Consider the following 24686-nt stretch of genomic DNA (forward strand, 5'->3'; position numbering starts at 1 on the left):
ACACTTTACACTGGGACTATGAATCATAGCTGTCTCTATAGGAGCAGAGGGAAAACAGTGTCACGCATCACTACATAAAAGTCCTAAGTGACTGGCAGCTTTTAAATTTAAGAATTAAGTCACAAGACTCTGAGAGAAGACGCTGGTGTTTCTGTGAGACACAGCCAAGAGTCAAAGTGGACCCATTAGTTTCAAATTCCACATTTTAAATCTTGCGCTGTTTTTCTTCCCACTGGTATGTGATAATTCCAAAATGCTACTGTTATAATTCTTTTGTAAAATATGAAACTTTTGCTGGTAGCACTCCTGCAGGTCTTTGTTCAAACACCAGCATGATACCACATGTGCGTGCTCCCGGAGGACAGACTATAGATTTACTGTTGGAGAAGCTGCAGCTCTACAGAAGTCAGGTTCTTTCTTTTACTTGTTTTCTCTGTGTTGACCTTGAAAACAATCTTGGAAATATGGATACATGCAGTAAAGCTGGATCTCAGTTTGGTCCGTGTGCTCAAATCTATCGATTCCCGTAGAGAAATATGTTCTTTCCAATCAGCTTTTACCGAGAGAGTAGGAGGGAGGCAGAGCAGAACACAGAGGAGGAGGAGGGTTATGAAAAGATCCAAACATGGAGGATGGAAGAGCAAAATTATGGTGAGGTGAACCGTTGTAACAACTCGTTACAGAAGAAAACAAATGTTTGCTTCTTTCCATCCAGACTACAGTGTTTCATATTGATGTTTCAATAGCTTATCCTGGTGGAAAATCACATTTGGGGGCATTTTGTAAATGAATAAAAATCTTAATCTTGATGTTTTCTGTTATACATTACTGTAGCTGCATAGAAGTTATTTATGATGTTTTTTAGTATTTGGCAGCAAGATATAGCTGTGCAGTATACCTTTAAAGACAAATGGTGATGCAATATGATATTAAACCTTAAGATTTATTTGTGACAGAAATCACTGGCTGTATATGAACAGATGAGCTGGACCTGAGCATTTTATTTGCTGCCAGCTTCGTTTTTAACTGAGCCGTGAATCTGACCAATCAGACTGACTGGAAATGCGAGGAATCATCAGTCAGATTCATATTCAGCACAGACAGATCCAAAAATCACCATGTGACATGTGATAGTTCAGATTGTTTCATGTAACTGTACTTGTGTGTTTGTTTTTTAAAAAGCAAATATAAAAGTCCTCAAACTTCAAAATACTTTGGATTCAAATTAATCTAAATTGACATTGACATTTAAACAGGAGAGGCCATAGACTGTCCAACTTTACAGCAGAAATCAACACATTTACAGCCTGGTGTTTATAGCTAATCTCTCAGCAGGGGGAGTTTTCACTATATCTGGATTTTATTGAGGTTAAACGCAGATAAAATTTGCTCTGACTGACAGCTGTGCCAACACAACTGTAGCTGTCAGCTGTCTGCTAGGCTTCACTGGAGTCCCAGGACTTGCCTTCGTTCAAATAACATGACTTAGTGTGGTACAGCCCATTCAAGAAGTTTGTCTTTGATATTTGATGCATGAAATTCTAGCATCTTATTAATAAACCACTTGAGGCCAATTATCAGGCATTTGTGCGCATCCGATGACCGCAGCTTTCTAACCCAGTTTGTTGGCGTTAGCAGATAATGCAGGAGTGCATTACCTCATCCAAATCTGACAACGTCTGCTTCCAAAACTTCAAGCTGGTCACAGCCTTAGAACTAAAGAGAAATCTTCACTAGAGCAGTGGACGAAGTCATGATGGCTCTGTTCATGTTTCCTATTCAGTCTACTGTAAGTTCACTACACAGCCCTGTGGTCATTATCCTGCTTTTCATTTTAAACTTTCAGAACATTTTGCAGCTGCTTTTCTTGCTCCACACATACATTTATGACACAGAACCTTTTTCCTACCATTCAAACAATGAACTCTGACCAAATTCTGTTCTAATAGCAGAGAACTGTGGGGGAAAAGGTCCTGAAAAGCAAAATATGACCAAATACATCCTGGTAGATTACTGCATTTAAATCGTTTAGTGGAGTACTAAACAGAATGGTAGCATGGGTGATGGAACACACCAATAGGAGGTAGAGGGGCCAGAAGCTGAGCAGGATGGGGCTGCAGCAGGTGCAGCAGCAGAAGTGCATGCAGGACTCTGATTAACCGAGCCATCAGAGAGTGTCACAAAGCCAGGAGGTCTCACTCTGCTGCGTTTTCACTCCCTCCTGGTTCTTAATGTTCGGCTTTGTGAGACTTTTTCCAAGTTTGGCCACTTTGAACGAACCACAGAAAAGGTCTCAGAAGTTGAACACATGAAGGGCTGACATGTTGGTGCCACACTCTACATCCTGCTGACAGCTCTAAATAAATGTTGCACAGCAACTGAGTTAAACTCAACAACTTTCAAAGTGATGTCTGTGTTTGGCAAAGGACCGCAGTATTGTGTTGTTCTCCAAGTGGGCGTGTCCCAGTAGGTCTAACGTCACGTGAAAACTATGGATTGACTGACACTAGCTCTATTACCATGGTAACCCAGCCGCATTCAGTAATTTAGCCATTTGAATCAGCTGTGTTGGATCAAGGACACATCTAAAACCTGCAGGACACCAGCCGTGAGGCCTGGAGTTGGACACCCCTGTGTTCGTGGACGTGAGGACAATCAAAGCAGCCAGTGAGCCAAAGCTGAAGCATTCCTTGCATTCAGTATGAGCCATAAAAAAACCTCAGGTACATTTTAACATGAGAGTCTGTGGAGACGGACTCCGTTTGGAGTCAGCCTCAAGCGGCCATCACGGGAACTGCAGGCGCGCGCGCCTCCGCCTTATCATAATGCTTCAGCCTACTTTTACTGACACAGCGGCGCATCCTGTTGGAGTTGGAAGATCTTTGGCTCCGTCTGCGGCCACAGCTCCCAGCAGCGGATTGCGGTGACAGAGAGTGTGTGTCTGTGTGTGTGAGATGGGGATTATTCTCATTTCACAGCAGAGGACAGAGGACGAGGTGAGTTATTCTCAAATCCTTCATGAACCTTTGCGTAACGGCGGCTCAGTGTGTGTGTGTGTGTGTGTGTGTGTGTGTGTGCGCGCGCGCGCGCGCGCGTGTGTTTTCTGCCGTGTATGAATGACCGCAGACATCAGAGAGCGTCAACTTTTCATTTTCGTGCTTTATTAAAAACAGTTTTGTCAGCGCTGCTGTCGCTTTTGAGCGCTCGTGCTGTCATCGTTAATTAGCGCTGGCGGTTAATTGGCTTTTCTGTCACATAGCCTGAAAACAGCGCGCGCAGAATGAGACCGTAACCGAAAACATTGTCTTGATCTCCGCGGAGACGCTCAGAATCTGCGATCAGCTGTATCGATCCTCTGAATCATGTCAGCAGCCTGGGCTGAAATCTGTAGGCCTGATGCTGCAGCCTGTACACGAGTCCAGTGAAATCCTCACTGTGATGCGTGCGAACTGACCCTGCGCTATTAAGTGTGGGCCTTTCATTCAAATTACATATGATTTTATAGAGTGTAGCAAACTGTGCCAGTGCAGCTTAACTGCAGCCACAGAGCTAAAGAACCATGATGTCTGTAATCTTCTTACTGTTTTTATATCTCAGGTTATTATTTAACGTCGTAACTGTTATGTGCTGCTTCTGTCATTATTTACGTAAGGCAGGATTAGTGAAAACCGAAACGCAGGCGTGAGGGGTCAGAGGCTGCTGCTGACCAAAGTGAGGAAAAATCGACTGTAGTGAAAGATGAAAGACCACAAGGACGCACGAACCAAATATGAAGAAGGATCAAATCTGACTGGAAAGACCATAGACTGTATATGAAGGATGGACATAGGCACCGTGAATGAGGTTCTGTTTTGAGGCAGCAAAAGTGTTTGGAAACATGACATCATGAGTGTATGGGCCGCTGTATGTTAGCAGCTTCTCAGTCACAAGGTAGACCTGCTCTAAAGGACACGCTGCAGTTTTCTAGTTGTGGAGACTCGTGCCGACCATAATTTACAAAGTAATTGATATCGTGTGACTTGAAACTAACAGCGGAGACTATAAACTCATCGGGAACATGTTTACTGAAGCCGGAGGTCAGAGGAGCTGAGGGCCACGGTCTGACTTCCCCGAAAGTCGTCCTCTGCTGGTTTTTAGAAAGAATGGTGGTTTAATGCATGGCTTTACTTTTCCCTCCTGTAATCTACGTCCATCTCATATATACAGTCTTTAAAAACGATGGAAATGTACAAATTTTCTCAGACACGCAAGAGAATTTTTTTTTATTAAGGGCCTGAATGACCAGAGGAAAAAAAATACCACAAAGTGACATCAACCCAAAAAAACTACAAAACAACAACTACAAATAACACAGAGACAAAATGACTGTAAAGATTCAAATGTTCCTCAGTGACTGTAACGAGTCTGTTTCAGTCGTGGTTCTCTTACAGGGTGGCCAGTGGGCACATGTGTCAGAAACCATCTGTGCATATATGGCTGCGTATGATTCGATAAACTAAGTGTTTTTTATTCGTCCATAACATGTCGTATCATCTGTGGCTGATGATAACATGGCATGAATTCATACCTCCTCCCCCAGCTTTATTTCTGTAGCACTTGGGCTGCTTTTCATTGACTTTGCTGACACATTTGTGGTAACACCTAGGTAAGCCATTAAAAGAAAGCACTTTTGTATGTTATTGTTAGCTGGTACTTACTGGAGTCGCAGATATGCGTTTACATACTGTCATCATAGGCATGAATTTTCCAGGATCAGATGATTGTACAGCATACATCCTTAATGACCTTAAAAAGCAAGAATTGGGTTCACAAATTTAAATATATTTTGTATTTTGAGGTAATGAGCTTCTAAATCCAGCTGTGATGTGTGTTTGGGATGATTGTCCTGTTGGAACACCTGTGTGCAAGTTGATTTCATTATTCTGTCCACTTTGTGTAATGCACCAATACTGACAGCAAAGCCGGAGCTTGATGCTACCACCACCGTGCTTGAAAGTTATATGCTGTACAATCATTCCACTCTGGAAAAGGAACAGTTCAAAAAATAATTAAAAGCCAAAAATGACTCTGACATTAATGCACAAGTTACCGATCATATCTCTAGCACAGCGTTTATGGTTCCTTCACTACACATAATACCAGAGACGAAACATAGACTGTATATGAATGATGAACACAGTTAGTGAATTTTTGTTGTGAAGCCTTAAGCTGAGCTGTCCATGAGCATGCCCTGCTTTATATGCCCTTCTCATGCTAATAGGAGCACCATTAGCAGCCTGAAACTAGTGATTTAGCCCATAAACTCATCAGGAATGTGTTAACTGGGTGTGTTCAATACAGCAGAGGAGTCGCCCCCTGCTGGCAGAATGCAGGTTTAAGGCATCTCCACAAGTGATTGTATACAGTCTACAAGAGAAACACCTGCCGTTAAATATCAGACATTTAAAAGTGACCTGTTATTGCAGTACGTGTTTTCATATTCCTGTGGTTTTTCTCATAATCTTCACACTTTAAGTTTAGTAAATAACCACCAGATAATAAATCTAAAACAAGGCCATTAACCACCAACAGGTCACGAGTAAAACATGTAGGGTTAGCTTGCATTTTAGCCACACACTAAATTTTAGAGTAATCTATCCTAAAAAAACTAAAAGATGCTAACTCTCAGATCAAGTCTTTAACATGCACTTGGCTACAAATATCCCGTCATAAGGAACAAATAGGTCAAAATTCCATATAAAGGAACAGATGTGAACACAGCCCTAACTCTAACATGTCACTGTCGAGCATGAGATGCTAAAGGTTAATTTACCAAACCTGCACTGTAAAATCTAATTAGTTCCCAGAACTCAAAAAAATTAAGGAAACTCGTTGCCTCAAAAAAACTAAGTAAAGCTTACTTAAGATGACTGTTAGGACAACTTATATGGAACGCCAGGACTGCCATAATGAATTACTTAAATACACCATTAAATAATTAATTAAATGTGGCAATAATTAATTAAAATGGGAATTAATTAATTAAATAAATAGTTATGACACATTTAATTAATTAATTATTGACACATTTAATTAATTAATTATGTATTTCACATTTTAATTAATTATTGACACATTTAATTAATTATTTCATGATATATTTATTTATTTCATTTTGGCAGTCCTGGCGCCTGGCTCTCATCATGAATTAATTTTATCTGTCAGACTCACCCATCAAACTCATGGGGCGGGGTTAACACTGCCCATGCAGCTTCTCTAACATTTGATTGGTTGCCGTGCAATGTAAGTCAAAACAGGTCGATCGTAGATAATCGATTGCTTCTGTAGACTTGAGGCAGCCAGGTATCCCAGAATGCGTTTCAAATCACAGGCAGCAAGCAATGGTGGTGTAGTTTTAAAATACCCCGTTTTTCTGTCACCAACTACACTTTTAACAGTGTTTTAGCCGCGAATGTCGCGCTGTAATCTTCACATGTCTGGTCAGGTTGTCAACATAGAACATGTTTGCAAAAGTGCTCAGATGTTTTCAGAGATTTCAGTAGCTCTGCTAACAGTCAGCATGCAGAGTGCACCGAGGGGTTACGTCAACCGGTTTGTTTACATATTCCACTCTCCGTGTTCCACATGTTGCATTCGCAGATTCGCATTTTCACCGAACGATCGTCTCTTTCCGCCTGGTCTTGTGTCTCTGTGCTTCTGTAACATAAAGAACGAGCTGACATGTTTCTCAGGACACCAGCGATCAGCTCAGCAGGCCCTCAGTTTACCTGCATGCGTCCTCCTCACCTGTCAGCTGTTTAACACCTGCTGCTAATTCAAGAAACACGCCCACGTTACCTGGTGATAGTCACAGTTTAACTGGGCAGCCGGTGCTCGATATAACGCAATGTCAGCGCATTTTTCTGCACAACATAAGTAAATATAGTATTTTTCCCGAGCGCAGAGCTGCTGGAGCTTGTTTCCTTACAGAGGACTTTATAGGCGAAGCCACTTTATCGGCAGCTGATGTCCAATTACCTGCACACAGCTTTGAAACCTCACCTGAGTTTTAGCTCTCAGTGGTTAAACGCTGGACTTAATTCACTCAGGTTTTGTCTGTCGGGTCACGTTTACTTCGCTGTTTTATTTACAACTGAGCAAATCGGTTTGGCTCAAATTAAAGTTATGTTTCATAACTGCAGAGTTTTACAGACGTTTAATGTTCACTGGCACATGTGTTAGACTGAACTATTCGCTTTTCTTTATCTGGTGTGTTTCGGATTTAACAGTGAATTTTGAGATTAAACTGACTTTTAAAATGTTTTTATACAAAGAGGAAAGAGAAGGCGCATTTCCACCGAGAGGAGCAGAGTTTGCAACAGCATGTTCAAGATGAAGACTGCAACCTGGACAGAAATATTATATCATCTGTTTTTAATAGTTATTTAACTGTATTCTAAGCACCAGCTATGTTAGAATTTTTAGAGTTTACTTAACTAAAAATAAATGAGCTTAACATATAATTTGTGTGATTCTCTCTCTCTCTCTCTCTCTCTCTCTCTCTTTTTTTTTTTTTTTTTTTTTTTTTTTTTCGGTCATGTTATGTTTAACTGTAAAGGTTTGTTACAAACTGTGAAACACATCGTGCAGACTTCTGGATGTTAGAAGAAAACTAATACTGCTCATGAATGAGACTAAAGGCAGGAAGGTGTCCTTTAAAACTAAACATGTTAATAGGACCTCCCTATTTATATCGTAGTTTATGATATAGCACGTGTATTTCAGTAATAGCCTACTGATTTCAGCAGCTCACATGGGCGTTATCTGTGATACTCCTTAACTATAATTTATCCAAGTTAACGTCAGTTAACCATTCAGACAGTTCTTTTGCAATGAAAACATAAACACCCATGCTGCGTAATGTTTACATTATAGCTGCTTATGCAGTAACCATGGTAACCACGGACTCTGAGCGGCTGGATCGACGGAGGTCAGACAACAATTTTACATGTATGATCTTAAAACAGGACACAGCCAATATCCGTGCTGGCCTCATATCAAATGTGACCGCAGACTGAGTCTATGTTTGATGTTTGCTTTATATCTAATCTTCCTCTCAAACATTTAAACAGCAGCGAGTCTGCAGCTGAGGGAATACAAACTCAAATTGTCGGAACAGGTTCGATCGTGGATTCATTTGGTAATTTATTAAATGTATAACTGTTAGTCTAATCTGCTGCTGAGTCTCTTACACTGATGAAAATGGAGATAACACAGATCACGAACATCTGTTCAACCAATCACTTTCATTCCACTTTGATCTGCGACAAACTGACGGTTCATCTCTGTTACAGTGTTGCGTTAGACTGCTATAATTTTGTGTTCTTATGCTGTAGATTTTCACGTCTCTGGAATAGTTGGCAGTATTAAGGATGCTTTTCTGTAAAATCATATTGATATGACCCGTGACATATTCGTAGATGACAGTTAGATAGTCAGCTGGGAAACTCTGTGTTAACTTAGAGATCTGAAGATATCGTGGAGAGATGCTGATCTTGCTCCGTGGTGTACAGGTCACCCTCATGATTAATATTCACAATAAAAATATTAGCCGAACATCATGAAGTCTGTATGTGCTTCATAGTGTAGAACAACCTTTGTACAGTTAAAGCCAGCAGTTACTACATGACGGAAACACCAACGTTTTCTCTTTTATACGTTTATACACAGGTCACGCTGATTACTGAACAGAAACCCAAAGATCAGCTGTTAATCGAATTTATTTGCTCTCTCTCCTCCTTAAACATGTTTTTAATGTTAGTTATAATTCAGAATTGGCGACTGAAACACGAGGACACATACGAACATCAGGAAATAAACCCCGATAAATATAACCTCAGTAAAATAAGTCAGTGTCAGCGGGGTTATTACAGCTGTGTACCGGGGCCTGCGCTTTGTCGGCGGTAACAACAGCTCGATTGCTTGCGAGGCGAGCGGGTCTATCCCACGCTTTGCTGTGAGACTGGGCAGACATCTCCGAAATCATCAAGCACTTTTGCAAAGAGGCTGTATCTTGACAAACCGACCAGACATATGAAGATTAAACCACTACATTCTCGGCTAAAAAATATTAAAACGGTATTTGGTGACACACAAACAGGGTTTTTCAAAGTTCAGTTCTGCCGGTTGTTGTGGGCTAAAAACAGTGGCCACCAGGCCAAAGCAATGGTTTTGAGTCGATCAGCGTTAACCCCGCCCCCTGAGTTTGATGGGTGAGGCTGACAGATAAAATTAATTCATGATGAGAGCCAGGCGCCAGGACTGCCAAAATGAAATAAATAAATATATCATGAAATAATTAATTAAATGTGTCAATAATTAATTAAAATGTGAAATACATAAATAATTAATTAAATGTGTCAATAATTAATTAATTAAATGTGTCAATAATTAATTAAAATGTGAAATACATAAATAATTAATTAAATGTGTCAATAATTAATTAATTACATGTGTCATAACTATGTATTTAATTAATTAATTCCCATTTTAATTAATTATTGCCACATTTAATTAATTATTTAATGGTGTATTTAAGTAATTCATTATGGCAGTCCTGGCGTTCCATAAACTTATACATTGCAAGTCTGCAGTATTAAGAATAACTTGATATTTCTGACTGTACAATACTATTTGTTTACCTACTGACAAACATTTCAAGTTCAATTAAATGAAAAAACAATTTGTGGTACCATGAATATGATTAAAAATAATTAACAACACTTTTTGTAATGATGTTAAAATGAGCCCAACTTTTATTTTCAAACACAACAAAGTATAACAGCCAACATACTGGACATGTTCTGCTGAACAACAATTATAATCTTACAATGAAACAAAGTTTCAGATGTAATTATTCTGAAAATAAGTTTAGGCCTACCACAGTTTGTTTTGTACTTACATTACTTATATAATCAAAATAAAATATTTATTGTTCTGTCACAAGTGCAGTCTCTAATTTAAACAACACATTTGTTTTCCATTCCAACACAGGAGCTGGAATGTTGTATTATTTGAAGGATGCTTGTTTCCAGTCCAGGCATTACTGCCTGAATGGCTGTCATGGATCGAGGTGATCCAAATGTAGGTGCAGAAGAAAGTCTTTAACTTCCCTTAAGTACAGTAGCAGTGGATGTGGGTTGGAGATGCAATGAGCTTGAACCTACAGGCGACCATCTTCACTGACCACACCATCTGTGACGGAGGACTCATCTCTCCTGGTGTCCTGCAAGCAAACAATCATATTTTTTGGAACATGAACTTAATTGCTTTCTTAAAACATTTCTTTCTGCATTTGGTATAAAACAGACTCCAATTTAGACAATCTCAGGCTCCCTCCCCACCGGAGAGGTGACATTCAATGTCCCAAATTGTCAGTCTGGATAGCCCTGACCACCACCCAACACACAATAATGTCATGAAAGCATCATTTTAAAAAGGGCTATGCAAACATGGCCAATAACTTTCATTCTAATGATGTGCAAAATGATTTTGGGCACAAAACAGATTTTGCTGTTAGAAAACTTGCAGACTTCACTATATACAGTGTAGACCCTCTAAACTAAGTTTGGGGATGTGATCTTTCAAGAAATGCAGACCAAACTGTTGTTGTTTGTTTACTTACACAGCATGTCTTGTAGAATTAACTGGAGTCACCAGCAACAGCATAGTGCAGTCATATCTCAAGTCTAATAACAGAAGACAGGAAAAGATCAGTAAAGAAACAACTTCCCCAAACCAAAGCACAAATAAAACAATAAGTAAAACAGGCTGATCTAAAGTATGATTAAAGTTCAGCCTGATTAATATAAATGTCACTGACAGTTGCTAATATATTGGAAAACCAAAATACTTACTGATGTCTTTCTGTCCAACAGCAGGAGTGCTGGTCCCGAACCTCAAAGACAGTAAGAAGCAAGCAGAGGGAGAAAAAAACAGAACATTGATTTGATCCTTAATTGCTGTGCAATCATTGTAACATAGAGTTTGCTTATGTTGTTAAATAAAGGCTAGATTTGACATTAATAGATGCCACAGATGTTCTAAAGCTGCCACAAAGCATGAAAAAAAATGGATGTCTCTGAAAACTCGGAGCATTTTTGCAAATATGTGATGTCTTGACAAATCAAGCAGATATTTGAAATTTACACAGCTACATTCTCGCCTGAAAATATCTTAAAAGTTTATTTTGTGACCCAGAAAAAGTAATAAGTTTTTCAGCGGCGCTCCTCCGCCATTGCCGCGCTTACAAGTACGCACAGGCTCCGACAACCGCAGCCGACAAATGCGATCCTCCTTTTCCTCAGACTACTCACAAAATAACCTTTTAAGATATTTTCAGGTGAGAATGTAGCTGTGTAAAGTTCAAATATCTACTTGATTTATCAAAATATCACATATTTATAAAAGTGCTTCCACGTTTTCAGAGAGCTCTGTTATCCACCAGCGCGATAGCTGACCGGGAGGTCAAGGCTCGATAGAGCCGGCAAGCACAGCCAGCTCCTGGTGTATTGTTTTCAACCCCCCTGTGGTCTTTTGCTACTCAGGTTAAACATGATATATATATTTAGTTAGTTAGTTATGGCTATGGATTGAAAATACCCCCCACCCACCCCTAACGGCTGCACCTCCCGAAGAATTTTGTCTGGGCTCTTATCTCACTTTTTTTATTTCAAACAATCAATAGAAAATTTCAATGACACATTTTTATATAAGGTTTTTAAGGCTGTGGTGTTAATGTTTAAGTAACATGAGCCCAGCGGCAGCAGCAACGCTAGGCTAACACTAACTAGCTAGCAAGATTTTGAACCTGGTGCTAAACTAAGAGAAGCCACAAAATCAGTTTGAATAAGAGTAAACATTTACTCACCAAGTCAGTGTATCAGGTAAAGATCCACAGCAATGACAACAATAATATCTTGAGCTGACGCTTCTCCAGGTTTGCTCAACATATTCCATAAAAAATGCGGACTGATCCGGGAGGGAGGACGACGGTAGTCACGTGGCATTTTCAAAACACATCTTTCATCCTTCCGCACTGAGAAGCAAAACTTCCAGCTTACTTAGTTTTTCTATGTTAAGACAACTCAAATAAATTGAGTTTATCAGCATTTTTTGCATAAAAAGTACTGGTAACTTATTCAAATCGAGTTTTAATAACAAATTGATAAAAATTGAGTTCAGCCTATTTAATATTTTTAATTAAACACAATATTGCATTTTACAGTCTGGGTCCACCAGCTAAGTTTTTATTCCATGCATTCTTATCAAAGATGGATATATTTTATTGCACTTGGTCTTTGGACCACAGCGTTGGCACAGTATTAGTAAAATATGCAGGAACTACAGAGCTGCATTCAGCCTCTAACACCCTCTGTGATATCGGTGCAATGATGCTGGTCGTGTGGTAAACCAGCGCTTGCAGCTGATGTGTTTTCTGCATGTGTCGCTGTGTGACGGTGCACGTTTTCCCTCTCTACCTACACACATTCTTCCTCCCTCCTTTCTCCCTCTCTACGGTTTCTACCTCCTCCATCCATCCTTTCATCCATCCATCCAAGCAGCCTGTCCGGACACAACACCTCCCCCTCCTTCCTCCTCCTCTTTCTACGGCAACATAGCAGAGGAGAAGAAAACTAATACTTCATCAGTGACATTAACCAAAGCGTTGTCCGTTCACACGCTCATGCAGACGAAGGGAGATCATCAGCGCCGCAGCAGCGGATCCCTCGGCTGTCAGACGCAGAGGAATGATAATTAGAAAGAGATTGACTCGGCAGCAAGAAGAGGAGAGGAGCCGGCCTGCAGCAGCAGCAGTGGGGCGAGCAGAGGAATACGTGAAGACAGAGAGCGAGAACAGAAGGAGGGATTGAACTGATCGTAATCTGGTGAAGAGGAAAAAGAAGAGAGCGAAACCTCGGAGCATCAGCAGCACTTCTTTTTTTTTTTTCCTGAGGGAAATGATGGTGACAGCAGCGTCAGCGAAGGAGGGGAGAGAGGGATGAGCTTGGATCAATAATCCTCCCTCTTCCTCCTCCACCTTCATCCCTCCATCACCTCTGCAGGAGCCGCTGAAACCTGTGAGACTCGTTTTTTTTTTTTCTGGATGCTGCATCGTGTGTGTGTGAGTGTGCGCTCTCATATGCGTGTCATGTGCATGTAGCTGTCGGCTATATAGGCCACACAGACCAATATGGGGTGTGTGTGTGTGTGTGTGTGTGTGTGTGTGTGTGTGTGTGTGTGTGTGTGTGTGTGTGTGTGTTGTGTGTGCATATGTGTGTGTGTGTGTGTGTGTGTGTGTGTTGTGTGTGTGTGTGTGTTGCATGTGCCTGTTTTAACTGTGCATATGTTGCACATGCGTAGTGGAATGAGGCTGCTGTGTGTGAATGAGGCTGCTGTGTGTGAAACGTGTGGGTTGTAAGAACTTGTGTGTTTGTGGCAAATAACATGACTGAAAGTGGCCAATTAAAATAGTCCCACTGCTGTTAAATAAGATCGAAATTATGTAAAAGATCATAGAGGAAAAAAAAGGTTCAAGCCGCCCACACGCTGATGAATTGTGTGCACATGCAGAGCAAAGAGTGAAGATTGAATTCAGTGTAAAATTTAGAACTCAGAAATAGGATTATGTCACACAGTAAATGACTGTTTTGTGCTATTTTCCCATGAAACCAGTGCATAATAACAAAGATTTATGGAAATATTTAAAAATCATCAGCGATTTTAGAAATTGTAGTTTGACGAGATCAGTCGGGGTTACCGTACCTCCACCGAGGCTGAGCATTTCCTCCATGTCCTGCGTGAATTGAGCTCATGGATCCAAATTAGACCATAAAGACCATTAAAGTTCAAATTTGATATGTATTTGTCCAATTTTGCTCACAAAAGTACTGAAACCTTTCAAAAATGCCTGAATCCACTTCCCATAATTCTGTTGTACGTGTACAATGACAATAAAGTTCTATTCCTGTTCCTAACTTAGGCAAAGCCTCACTTCTAGAAACATGTCATCGATATCAGTCTTGAACTTTTTGAGATTTCTTTCTGGAAAAACCAACAAATTGAACCAATCCTGTGATCTCCATGGTGAAGGCAGGAAAAATAATAAAATGCAGAGCAGCTGATACCATGACACCCTGATTTCATCTGATGACACACGTGTAACAGTGTCAGGCCAGGCTAGTTCTTGGATGAGGGGCTGCCTGGAAATACCAGGTGCTGTGATAGGCTGGCAACCTGTCCAGGTGTACACCACCCAGCCCCACTGCAGCGCTGTGATGGATACGCTGTTAAGAAAATAAATGGAACGAATTACTTTTCTGTATGTTCATGTAGTTCACTGCCCACGAATAAAACAGGTTGTGTTTCCACTTGTTGACTCTCTTATCAACCATAGTTATGAATTCTTCTACAGTAAAGATTTATAACGAGCCTGTAGGTGAGCATGTAGGTCCTGATGGTGCAGGGTTCTTGACTTACACTGTGAAGCATCTTGTAAACCAGCGCTATATAAATTTCATTAAATTGAGTTGCATAAACACAGAAACTACAATCATGCTAATTGTACCACCATCAGTGCTGTGTATCCTCCTCCTGCTGGTTATGAGTAGGGCTGCACCACCCATACTACACGTAGCCTGCCTTGTTATTGCAGAAAAACAGTTTAAAACACAACAAGTGCTGCAACAGTAAAAGTAACACAACCTGAGTGCACTCTCTTACACCAGACTCAAAATACAAACTGTATCTGGGTATTGTAAGGCGCTTGGAAAGAAAAGCGTCTCATCCGAGAAGCTTCTTCAACTCACTGAAGAAGCTGAGAGGTGAAACGTCTTTAAGAAACTTAAAGAAGTCCAGACGCTTTTCTTTCCAAGCTCCTTAGACTACGATGACCAGGATGACTGAGAACCTTCACAGACTTCACAGGTATCTTCTTCTCTTCTTCTTTGTCTTATTTCAGCTGCTACCTTTAGGGGTCGCCAAAGCAGATCATCTGCTCTCATCTCATCCTATCCTCTAGCATCGTTTGTCACACCAACTCCCTGCACTACATCCATGAATCTTCTCTGTGATGCTCCTCTGTTTCCTCCTGCCTGGCAGCTCTATCTGAAATGTCCTTTGTCCAGCATAGCCACAGTCCACCTCTGCACATGTCTGCTTTAATATTGTCAGACAGTATCCAGGTCTATAGCATCTTTCATGTGGATGGATTACCACTCCTGTTTTTGGGAGTCAGTAAATTCTACCAGACCTTTGCAAACCCACATTTAGATGTTTAATCTGTGTACCACCACTTGGGCCAGTGTGAGAAATATGTGGAACAGTAATGTGGGCTACTGTAATGTTTGTGCTGCTCATGTTTTATCTTGGCTCCTGTGCAGAGAAAACAGACGTTAGTTTTTAGCTACGAGCCCGACACGAACCCGACGTATTAGCCAGAGGTCCCTTTACTACGGTTCGGAGCCGCGGACCTGTTTTATATACGCGCGGAATAGTTTTCTATACGAGATCGCTGCCAAAAGTGCAGCTTTACCTAATGTCCACCTACTGTTACTCATTTATATTAAGATTTAAACATCTATTTGGTATTGGTATGGTGAGTAGCCTTCAGTAATAATAATAAATCACACAGTAATAGTACATTCATGTAGTTGTAAAAAGCTTGATAATAAGTAATCCAAAGTATTCAGAATACGTTACTCTCATTGAGTAACATAATGGAATACGTTACAAAATCACAGCTCACAGCCATTTGCCATCTTCAAGCAACTTTGGTCCATAAAGATGGCAAAAAACCAACAATAAGAGTCTTTAATCAGAGCATATGAATGTTGGCAACTACATGGAAAGACATTTAACAACAGTTTAACAGACAGACAGTTTAACTGCAAAATTCCATGAGCAACTTTTCTTTTATATAGAATATATTACCAGAATACAGCCAGTGGGCAACCAGTTGAATGAAGTCCCCTGTTGATGAGTTGTTTTCATTGGCTCAGAGTGAGTCAGTCTGATTGTTTGGAGGTTGTTTCCCAACTGTAAAAATGGACACCTAGGACACCCAGGTCTTTACATTATAAAGCACCTCGGGGTGGCTGTTGTTATGATTTGGTGCCATATAAATATAATTAAATTAGATGGTTAACCTGTACTCAACCAGCTGGTTGCCACGACTACTTTGTCTTTGTATTTGGTGACAGACATTCAGCGCAGTCACTGTGCAACCACAGATTGTTCCAGTGCGACTGAGCAATAAATGGATGCAAACTGTGATTGATGGTCTGTGCTGGTTTGCATCGAGGGACACGATTGGTTCTTCATCTGCTAAATGCAACACTGTTTACACCAGATCTGCTCTGCACATCTGTTCCTGAAATCATTTGTCCATTAATGAGGTCACTGTGTAAAAGCAGACTGGTTCTACTTTTTTGTTGTCAGTTTGTAAGAATTTACTCAGCTTATAATTTCTGATGGACAATCAGAGAAGGATGCACTTGAGGATCTGCTGGGCTAACAAAGGATGATTGTTAATATGTTAAAGTAAGAAATGAGCCATTTCAGTTTCCTATGTAAGATTATTAGCTAATTAAACGAGTAAAACCATTTGATCATTAAATAAGCTCAAAGTCTTCTGATGCAGCCTTTGTCCAGCAGCGCCGAAGGCTTTAACAGTTTAGATGCTCAAACAGCCAAGAAAGGGTTAAAGTACAATTCCACCATCAACTTCTTTGTAAAGAAATGTTTAATGATTCAGTTATTCATCATTAACTCCTCTTTAATTCCTTTGTCATCAACAGAAACACTGTCAGTTTTTGTCCTCAAAGTTCGGCTTCGTGTCAACACTGATAACTGATGTCTTGGCAGGAACAAACTTAAAAACTATTCAGTGTGAGCAAACTTAACAGTCACACACAAACGCTCTGTGTGGAGCAGACATGAAGCGGTGATGTGCAGAGAGAGAGGGATGGTGGTCAGTTAGTGAGCCATGAATAATTGAATGTGCTTAATGGGAAGGGATATAAAAACTGAAACTGTTTGGCCGCGCTGCAATAGAGACCAGAAGGCTGAGCGCTCGTGTGTGAGCATGTAGAGCTGTCCTTCTGAGGACCGGTTTCACTTTTAGACCGTCAGTGTGGACGTTGTGTTGGTTCCCACATGTCTTCCGGCTGTGTGAGGGTAAAGCCTTGGCTTAGGGTTAGGTTTAGGATCAGCTCTGCGTTTTAGCAGAATTTTTGCAGTTAGTGGTCATTTTTAAGGTTGGAGTAAGAAGCTCCATGATGCCAGTAGATCACAAAGACAGCCATGCAAACAAAGACGTTGGCTGTGATGGTGCATATGGATGGTGCAGTCCATATGGCTGAAATGTCTTCTAAAGCACAGCAGTGACCCTAAGATCAATCAAGTATGAAGAGTTTAAAGTTTCATTACCCACAAATACATTCAGATAATTTCAGTTTTCTGTGAAGACATTTTGTTCTCCTCTCTGTGCTGATTAGTGGGTGTTTTTAGCAGTTTGGTGTCACTAAACAGTCCAGTTGGTAATTCAGTTTCTTTTATATAGCACCAAATCACAGCAGCAGTCTCCTCAAAGAGGCCTCACTCACAGACCTACAGATGGAACGTCTTTTTAATGTGAGGCAGCAGCACCTGGCCTTTTTAATCTCCCTCTTTTCTGAGTTACGTTGAAGCTAATCGTTTCCATCATTAGGGGTGTGGCCACCTTAGCTGACAGGTGGACGTCATCGCAGGTAGCTATAGCCAGGAGCTGCATGTTGGACCTCATCTCTCTTAATTGGAGTTATTGAACTGGAATATAGTTTTTGTCCTGTATAAATAATAATTTCCAAGGATCAAAAACAAATACGGTCCGCTGGTCATTTTTCCCACAGCCCTGCAGGGACTCGATGCCTTCACCGATCAAGATTCACATGTCCATCAAACAGCTTCCCAGTTCCTTTTATCAATTTTTTGTTAATGATTTTCACTCATTTAAAGCTGCTATGACACCTTTTTTGGTTTCATGACACGCTGTATGTGAGACATAAAAGACGAGTACTTCACTTTGCCGTGTGTTGTTGTAAACTTATATTGTTGTATAAGCCTTCAGTTTTGAGCGGCCCCTGAAAGCCTGAAATTAAGACTGAAGTGATATACGCTGCAGATGGTAATATCAGATTACTCAGCAGCATTATCTTTTGTTTCCTCCCACTGTTACCAACATGCTGTTCTCAGTTTTTAAGCTTGGCAATTGGCTGTTTCTTGCTGAAATTTCTTGCTTATAACCAAACCGTGGAAGCTTGTGCCTATAGAGCGTGTTGTCTTTGTGTGTTTACATGCTGCTCTGATGCAAAAAAGAACCGTGTAGAAGGTTAGCAGAAGGTCTGAAGCTGAGTGAAATGGAATGAAAGAGGTGGATGAAGACAGATGAGCGATAGTGATAGTGTAGGAGGAGAGGCTGATGGTGTGTGTGATCATTTTTCGTGTCTCTCATGACTGAGACGGAGCATGTCATTGGTATTTATAGGCTGAGAGACCTCACACTCTTTGCAACTGTTCTGTGAGAGAGCAGGAAGGGCCGGAGATTTGAAAAGACAACAAATGGAAGAAAAGCATAGGAGAAAAGAAAGATCAGGGAGAGAGCAGCGAAAGGAGGAAGATAAAGAGAGAAGGAGGTATTGATGAAAGGTGGACCAGAGAGAAGGTGATAAAAGAAGGATGAGAAACGACAGTGAGAGCATCAATGCTGTTTCCTGCTGACTCTGCTTCTTATCTGCCTTTTCCCTTCTTTTCTTCTTTTACATGTAATGGCTGGATGACGGGAAGAAGGATCCGGAAGTGCTATCCAGCTGGATTGCGGTGATGACGGTGAAACCGAAATGTCTTGCAGCGTTCGGGAAGAACACCAATATTTAACATGACCTGTGACCTTTGCCTATCACCTCCTGTGACAGAGCGACTGCAGGAAGACAGGCTGAGGCCTGCTGGTGAACCCATGGACCGGGAGGAGGTGAAGCTCTGCTCTTCCATGCTCATGAGAAGATGATTTTCAACTGACTTTACACTTTTTGATTTGTGGAGCTTTGAGTTGCTTTGATTTCTACAAGCTCGGTCCCAGGTCGTATTAATGATGGCAAGTGTCTGAACTGAGCTAACATAACCATCTGCTGACTGTGAGATTTGGAAAATCAGCACATGGCTTCTGACCCCAGGATTATATTATGAGACTCTGCAGGGAAGCCGATGCTTAGTCAACTCACACTTCACGGCTCCAGTGGACCATTGGTGGAAAAAATGACTGGTATCACAAGATCTCAATAGACTGGAGTCAGCAATGATAACGTGCAATATGTTTAATACAGAGGGGCAAGCAAATCCTCTGTCAGCTGTGCTTTCCACACCTGCTTCTGGGAAACTGATGTTCTGATGTGCTGTATGGAGTGCAGAGCGCGGATACAACTGATTCACTGAAAAACAGGAAGTCTAACAGACCGTTCTGACTGTCGGGCGAGACCAGGCAATCTCGCACTCTAACCCATTCGTTCTGGTTTTAACGGTCATGGGTCTGAACCCCGGCAGGAGTACCTGACTGAACCAGGGAATGGTCGGCAGCTCAATAAAACTCTGTGTTTGGTGCATGCGAGGGGGAGGTCCATCTTGATCTCTGATTCAGAACTCGAAGAAGAAAAAGTCCTCTCCCCCCCACTTACCTCTGGTGGGGGGGAGGGTGAAGGGTACTTTTGTTTTAGGGTTTATTTTTCACACAGTAGGCTGTAGGCTGTAGAGTTAGGCGACTCTGCTCTGCGTAACTTCAGATCCGGTCCAAGTTCTTCTTTGTTGTGTTAAGCTTCCTCTTTGTGTTCGGCCAGTTTGAGGGAGTTGTATCCTCGGCCCTGGGGCTTATTTGTGTCACCACTCTTTGAGTTAGCCTTTGGCTCTGCACTAGCAGTAGCTGTGACTCAGGCAGCATTTCATTTGGTGCAGAAGTTTAGCATTTAGCCTCAGTGCTGGCTTGAATTGTACTATCTGGATCTAAACAACTGTGACAGCATTTAGGCTAAAAGTGACCGTTGTCCACTGGGCATTTCCACAGCTGTTTTTTTTAGCCCTAGGTTCTCTAGCCATTAGCTTGAGTGCTAACTTTCAGACCTGTTAGTCATGGATGCTAATCAGGGCCCAGGCCAGGGCAGTCCAGAAAGCCCTAACCGGGCCGTAGAGTATCTTCTTGAGCTTAACAACATCATTGAAAGCCAGCAGAAGCTTCTAGAAACACAGCGGCGCCGAATTGAAGAGTTGGAGGTCCAGCTGGACCGGCTCAGCCAAGAGAACAAGGACCTCCGTTTGGACCGGCAGCCCGTCGCTCCTCCCCCACCTGCTCCTCCTCCCGAGCCTCCTCTCCCTCCTCCTCCGCCACCTCCGCCGCCGGCTCAGACCACATCGGCTTCCATTTCCACTAAGAATCACCATCACCACAACAGCCAGCACCAGGCTCCGGCACAGCCTCCCTCCTCCATCCCCCTCCACCACCAGCATCATCAGGTGCACCACCACTCCTCCACCCACCACTCCTCCACCCACCACTCCCACTCCTATAACAGCACCAACAGCACTGCTCCGACTCCAGTTCCAGTTCCAGTTCCCTCTCCAACTTGCACCCCAACCTCTCACTCTGTACCGACCCAAATTCCAGCTCCGATCTCCTCTTCAGCCCCGGCTGCTCCTCCCCCACCTCCGATTCCACCCAGGGATCAGCCGCGAGCCCACAGCCGGCTGACCCGCGTGCCCTCCACCAGCACTGGCACCAACACCAACTTTGTGGAGAAAGAGAAGGAAAGGCTGGAGCGCCTGCACAGAGCCAATGCTGCCAACAACCATCACGCCCACACCCTCCACCACCACAAATTGTAAGTTCCAGTGTATTTTTACTACAAGCAGGGCCAAAGGTAGCACGAGAAGATGGCAAACCAGGCAAATTCACAGGAAAGAGCTGACAGTAAAATGGTGAAAAGTGGCTTGTAAATCTTGAGATTCCTTTAATTTCATGGGGAAAAATAAGGGATGCCATATTGCCACAGTTATCCTGAGGGGTGTGCGTCTCCCCCAGCACAGCTCTTTGTGTCTGTACAGATCACCTTTTCCATTTTCTTCATGTAATAAATGCTTTCAAATCTTGCAGTAACAACCTTTTAACTACTAAGGAACATGTATTGCACATATGTTTTTATAATATGGCATCCTATCACTAAATTTTCAAACGTAACCTTGGCTTGAAGCCGGTCACTACATTGTCTGCTTTGCCAAAACTCGTGTAAATCTTTGACTTTGATCGCTACTAACTTTGCTGCTTCTCTCACTCAGGTTTTGTGCAAGCCCTCTTGCTTAGTCTGACCAGGAAACATCTGTTTTGCTTGATTCCTCGCTGGCGCAGCAATGCGAGCAAGCTGAACAGGGTTTACTTTAAAGGACTCAAACAAGTAGGAGAGGTTTTGCCACTCGAGCGTTCCCTCATCCAAACCAGAGAGGTTGGTGAGACAGTGTGATTGGTGGGTGTACCGGACTGATAAATATTCATCCTGTTATCAGCTAATAGAGCTGCAGAGTGAAAGGTCGTAGTGGGAATTTTATAAATTGCAGACAAGCGGGAGCGTGTGGGACTCCGGAGACAGATGAACTAAATGGCTACAACATCTCAAACACTGATAATTGGTGGAGCGAAGACTCGACAGCGTTATGCAACCGATACTTTTGGAATAGGAGCGGTTGTTTGCTGAGAGGCCAGAAAGAAAACACTGTGTACTGTACTGATCACCATGTTAGCTTTCTCTTTTGATTTGTGCTCACATTTTGTTTTAATTTTGTCACCCTGAAGTTGTTTTTCGTTGGCTTGGATCGGCTTTGTTGCCTGGCAACACTGTCTCGCGCGCATCCTATCAGGAAGTGTTGAATGACGGCTCCTCGCTGCCGTCTGTGACTTTCGTCTCCGGTGCCGTAGGCAACAGGATGCAGGCTTGTGGCTGTCCCGTGCGTCCATCGGGCACTTCCTTCGTAGCTGGTAACGCCGAAGCGTTGGAAATGCGGGCCATGGTGATCTCTGTTGCTATGCAACTGTGGAAAATGTGTTTGAAGGACAGCACTCTGGCTAACAGTTGAGTGGTTTTCACCTCGCTCAGTGTGCTGAGCGCTCAGAGGAACATGGAGCATCGCCTTCTTCCCTTTGCAAACACTGAGCAGCTGCAGGAGCAAGGCTCCCAATAGACCTGCAGAAATGAGGCTGGGGAAACGCAGTGATGACTCATGGAGACAGATTTAATAGTACTATAGCTTTGTCTTATAAGCTATCGTACGTGCAGCCAAAAACTAAAGCAGATTGCACACGGAGGTTGATAGAGGGTGAGTCAGACTCTCAGATATGGGTTCGTGTGATTAATCAAAGTGCAGGGGAAAAAAATCCTTCTGAGCCCTGAGTCATGGGACGTTCAGGTGCAGCTGATATCGTGAGAAAAAGCCGACCTCAAGCTTGCAAATGATGTAACATGTGCAGAACAATGATGAAGTCTGACAGCAGCAGAGATAAGGCTGATTCGTTATGAAATCGCACAGTACAATCGGCTGCTCGCTGCCTCTTCGACTGACTGAGTGCGATCCAATAAATCCCACACTACACTGGGGTAGATTATGGCACAGAGGCATGACAGCATGTTGCAGAGCTGCCTACACTGGTTTCTGAGTGATTTCGTTTAGGGCATGATGCAGCAAACTGCAAAACACCCTCACTCAGATTCATCCTGCAGCACCTCGGGCTGAAGCGGGGAGAAACACGAGCCACACTAGGAAGCGGTAAATACTGCACAACATGACAAAGCAGTTCAATTGTTTCAACTGACGAGAGCCCGATTGCATGCAGCGACTTCTGACAGAGAGATTTTCTCCATGTCGGTGTCAGTTTTCATTTACGGTACTGCCAACAAATCTATCCACAATGTGTCCTCGCTCCGAGATCAAAAACCTGCATGTCCGAAATGTAAGTTGCATCAGTTATTCATCAGTTGGTTTGCACAGCCACACTGAGACAAAAATAAACCTCCACAGCACATCACAGTTGGGCAACTGGAGAAATAGACCAGTGATTGATCGAGTGCATCACCACTTGGTTTTTTGTTCCCAAGCATGGTTTATCTGGTTCTTCTGCAGAGCTGAGAGTCCCGATATTATCGTGTTGAGCAAAAGTCAAGAGTCGGGCTAAACTGTACCTCTGATGAGACATATTAGCTAATTGTTCTAGCATTTTATGCAAAGTGAGCATCAGCAAACCCCATTTGTTGGGCTGATGTGGCAGGTTGGAAAACTTCATGCCTATAGTGCAGTACAAAAATAGTCAGCTGCACAGAGTTTGAGAGAACCTTGAATGGTTTTTATTAAAGATTGCTGAGGATTCTGTGAACTCATCATCTTGTAGTGCAGCATGAAACAGTGGGTCCAAACATCTGTTCACATCTAGGCAGGGCTCGTATCTGAAGAAAAAGGCATGCACTTTGTAACTGCTTGGTTTACCCCTGGAGTACAGTATGCACACTTCTGCGTTCTCAAATAAATGGAAAGATGGTGATGTTTTATTTTCTGTGCATTAAGTAAAGATAAGTATTATGTAATATCAGTTGCCAGAGCTCATGCGATGAACTGTGAGGAGGCCGTAACCGTAATCAGTGCTGTTCCATCCCATTGATCCATGAGGGAAGACTGATGGAGGACGGTTATGGTAATGAACAGAGTGATGTTGTTTCTGCAGTGTGGGTGTGGAGGAGTCACAGGAGTCATATCTGTAGGATTCAGATGGATGAAGAGAGGAGAAAGAAAAGAAACATAAAATGAAATGTGGATGTATCATCCTGTTCCCTTCTTTATTTAAAGATCTTTTGTTCTTGCTTTCTGACCCACCTCATTCTGCTATTAACCTGAGAATTGTACCTGGCTGATCTGGATGCTGACATGTGATTATGGGACTATTGCATATAAAGCCTAGTTTTAATGGGAGTCCTAATTGCCTTCCATCTGCCTACATTGTGATCAGATCTTGTTATCTAAATTGGGTAGGAGGAGCTAGCAGATGCGCCGACAAACAGTTGTTCGTCTCAGGTCAAAACGTTTTTTTTCAAGGGCCCACCGAGAAGCTTTTTCAAAAGTCACTTTAAAAACACTAAAGCATGGGATTATACTTGCTTGTGGACCCACATGTGGACAGCTGTTGATACACAGACAGTAGTTGTTTCTCTCAGTTTAAACATCATTTGAAGGTAGGAATGAAAGTCAGGCAAAAACACGATGATTAGTATTCACTAACATGAGGAAGCCACACGATGAGCCCACTGAAATAAAGACTTTGTAATGCTTTTTCAAAACTTCATTAACTCTCCAGATGTGTGATGTGGACCTGACTGGCCTGGAGCATGAGGTCCACACCACAGCCATCATCTGCCACTGACCGCGAGCTAAACGGAGACATAGACAACCATTAATAATCCTTCCACAGACTGAGACACATTCTTTTAGATAGATCCTCAGCCTTAGTGTGAGATGAACTAAACAGTGAGTGAATGGTAAATAGTACATGGATTGGTACTTGGATAGCTCTTTTCTTATCTGAGTAGCACTTT

At 42.2% G+C, this 24686-nt stretch overlaps 1 protein-coding gene across 1 annotated transcript in view; it reads left to right on the forward strand.

Annotated features, from left to right (window-relative positions):
* Nucleotides 1-2883: 2883 nt before the first annotated feature.
* LOC120435191 (IQ motif and SEC7 domain-containing protein 2-like) overlaps nt 2884-24686 on the forward strand; it is a 181747-nt gene continuing 159944 nt past the window's right edge. The window contains exons 1-3 of the mRNA XM_039604257.1: nt 2884-2996; nt 18563-18739; nt 18865-20939. Coding sequence (XP_039460191.1) covers nt 20194-20939 — 746 coding nt within the window. The 5' untranslated portion in view covers nt 2884-2996; nt 18563-18739; nt 18865-20193. The remainder of the gene's footprint in view (nt 2997-18562; nt 18740-18864; nt 20940-24686) is intronic.

This window comes from Oreochromis aureus, linkage group 20, assembly GCF_013358895.1.
Source record: "Oreochromis aureus strain Israel breed Guangdong linkage group 20, ZZ_aureus, whole genome shotgun sequence".
NCBI lineage: Eukaryota > Metazoa > Chordata > Actinopteri > Cichliformes > Cichlidae > Oreochromis > Oreochromis aureus.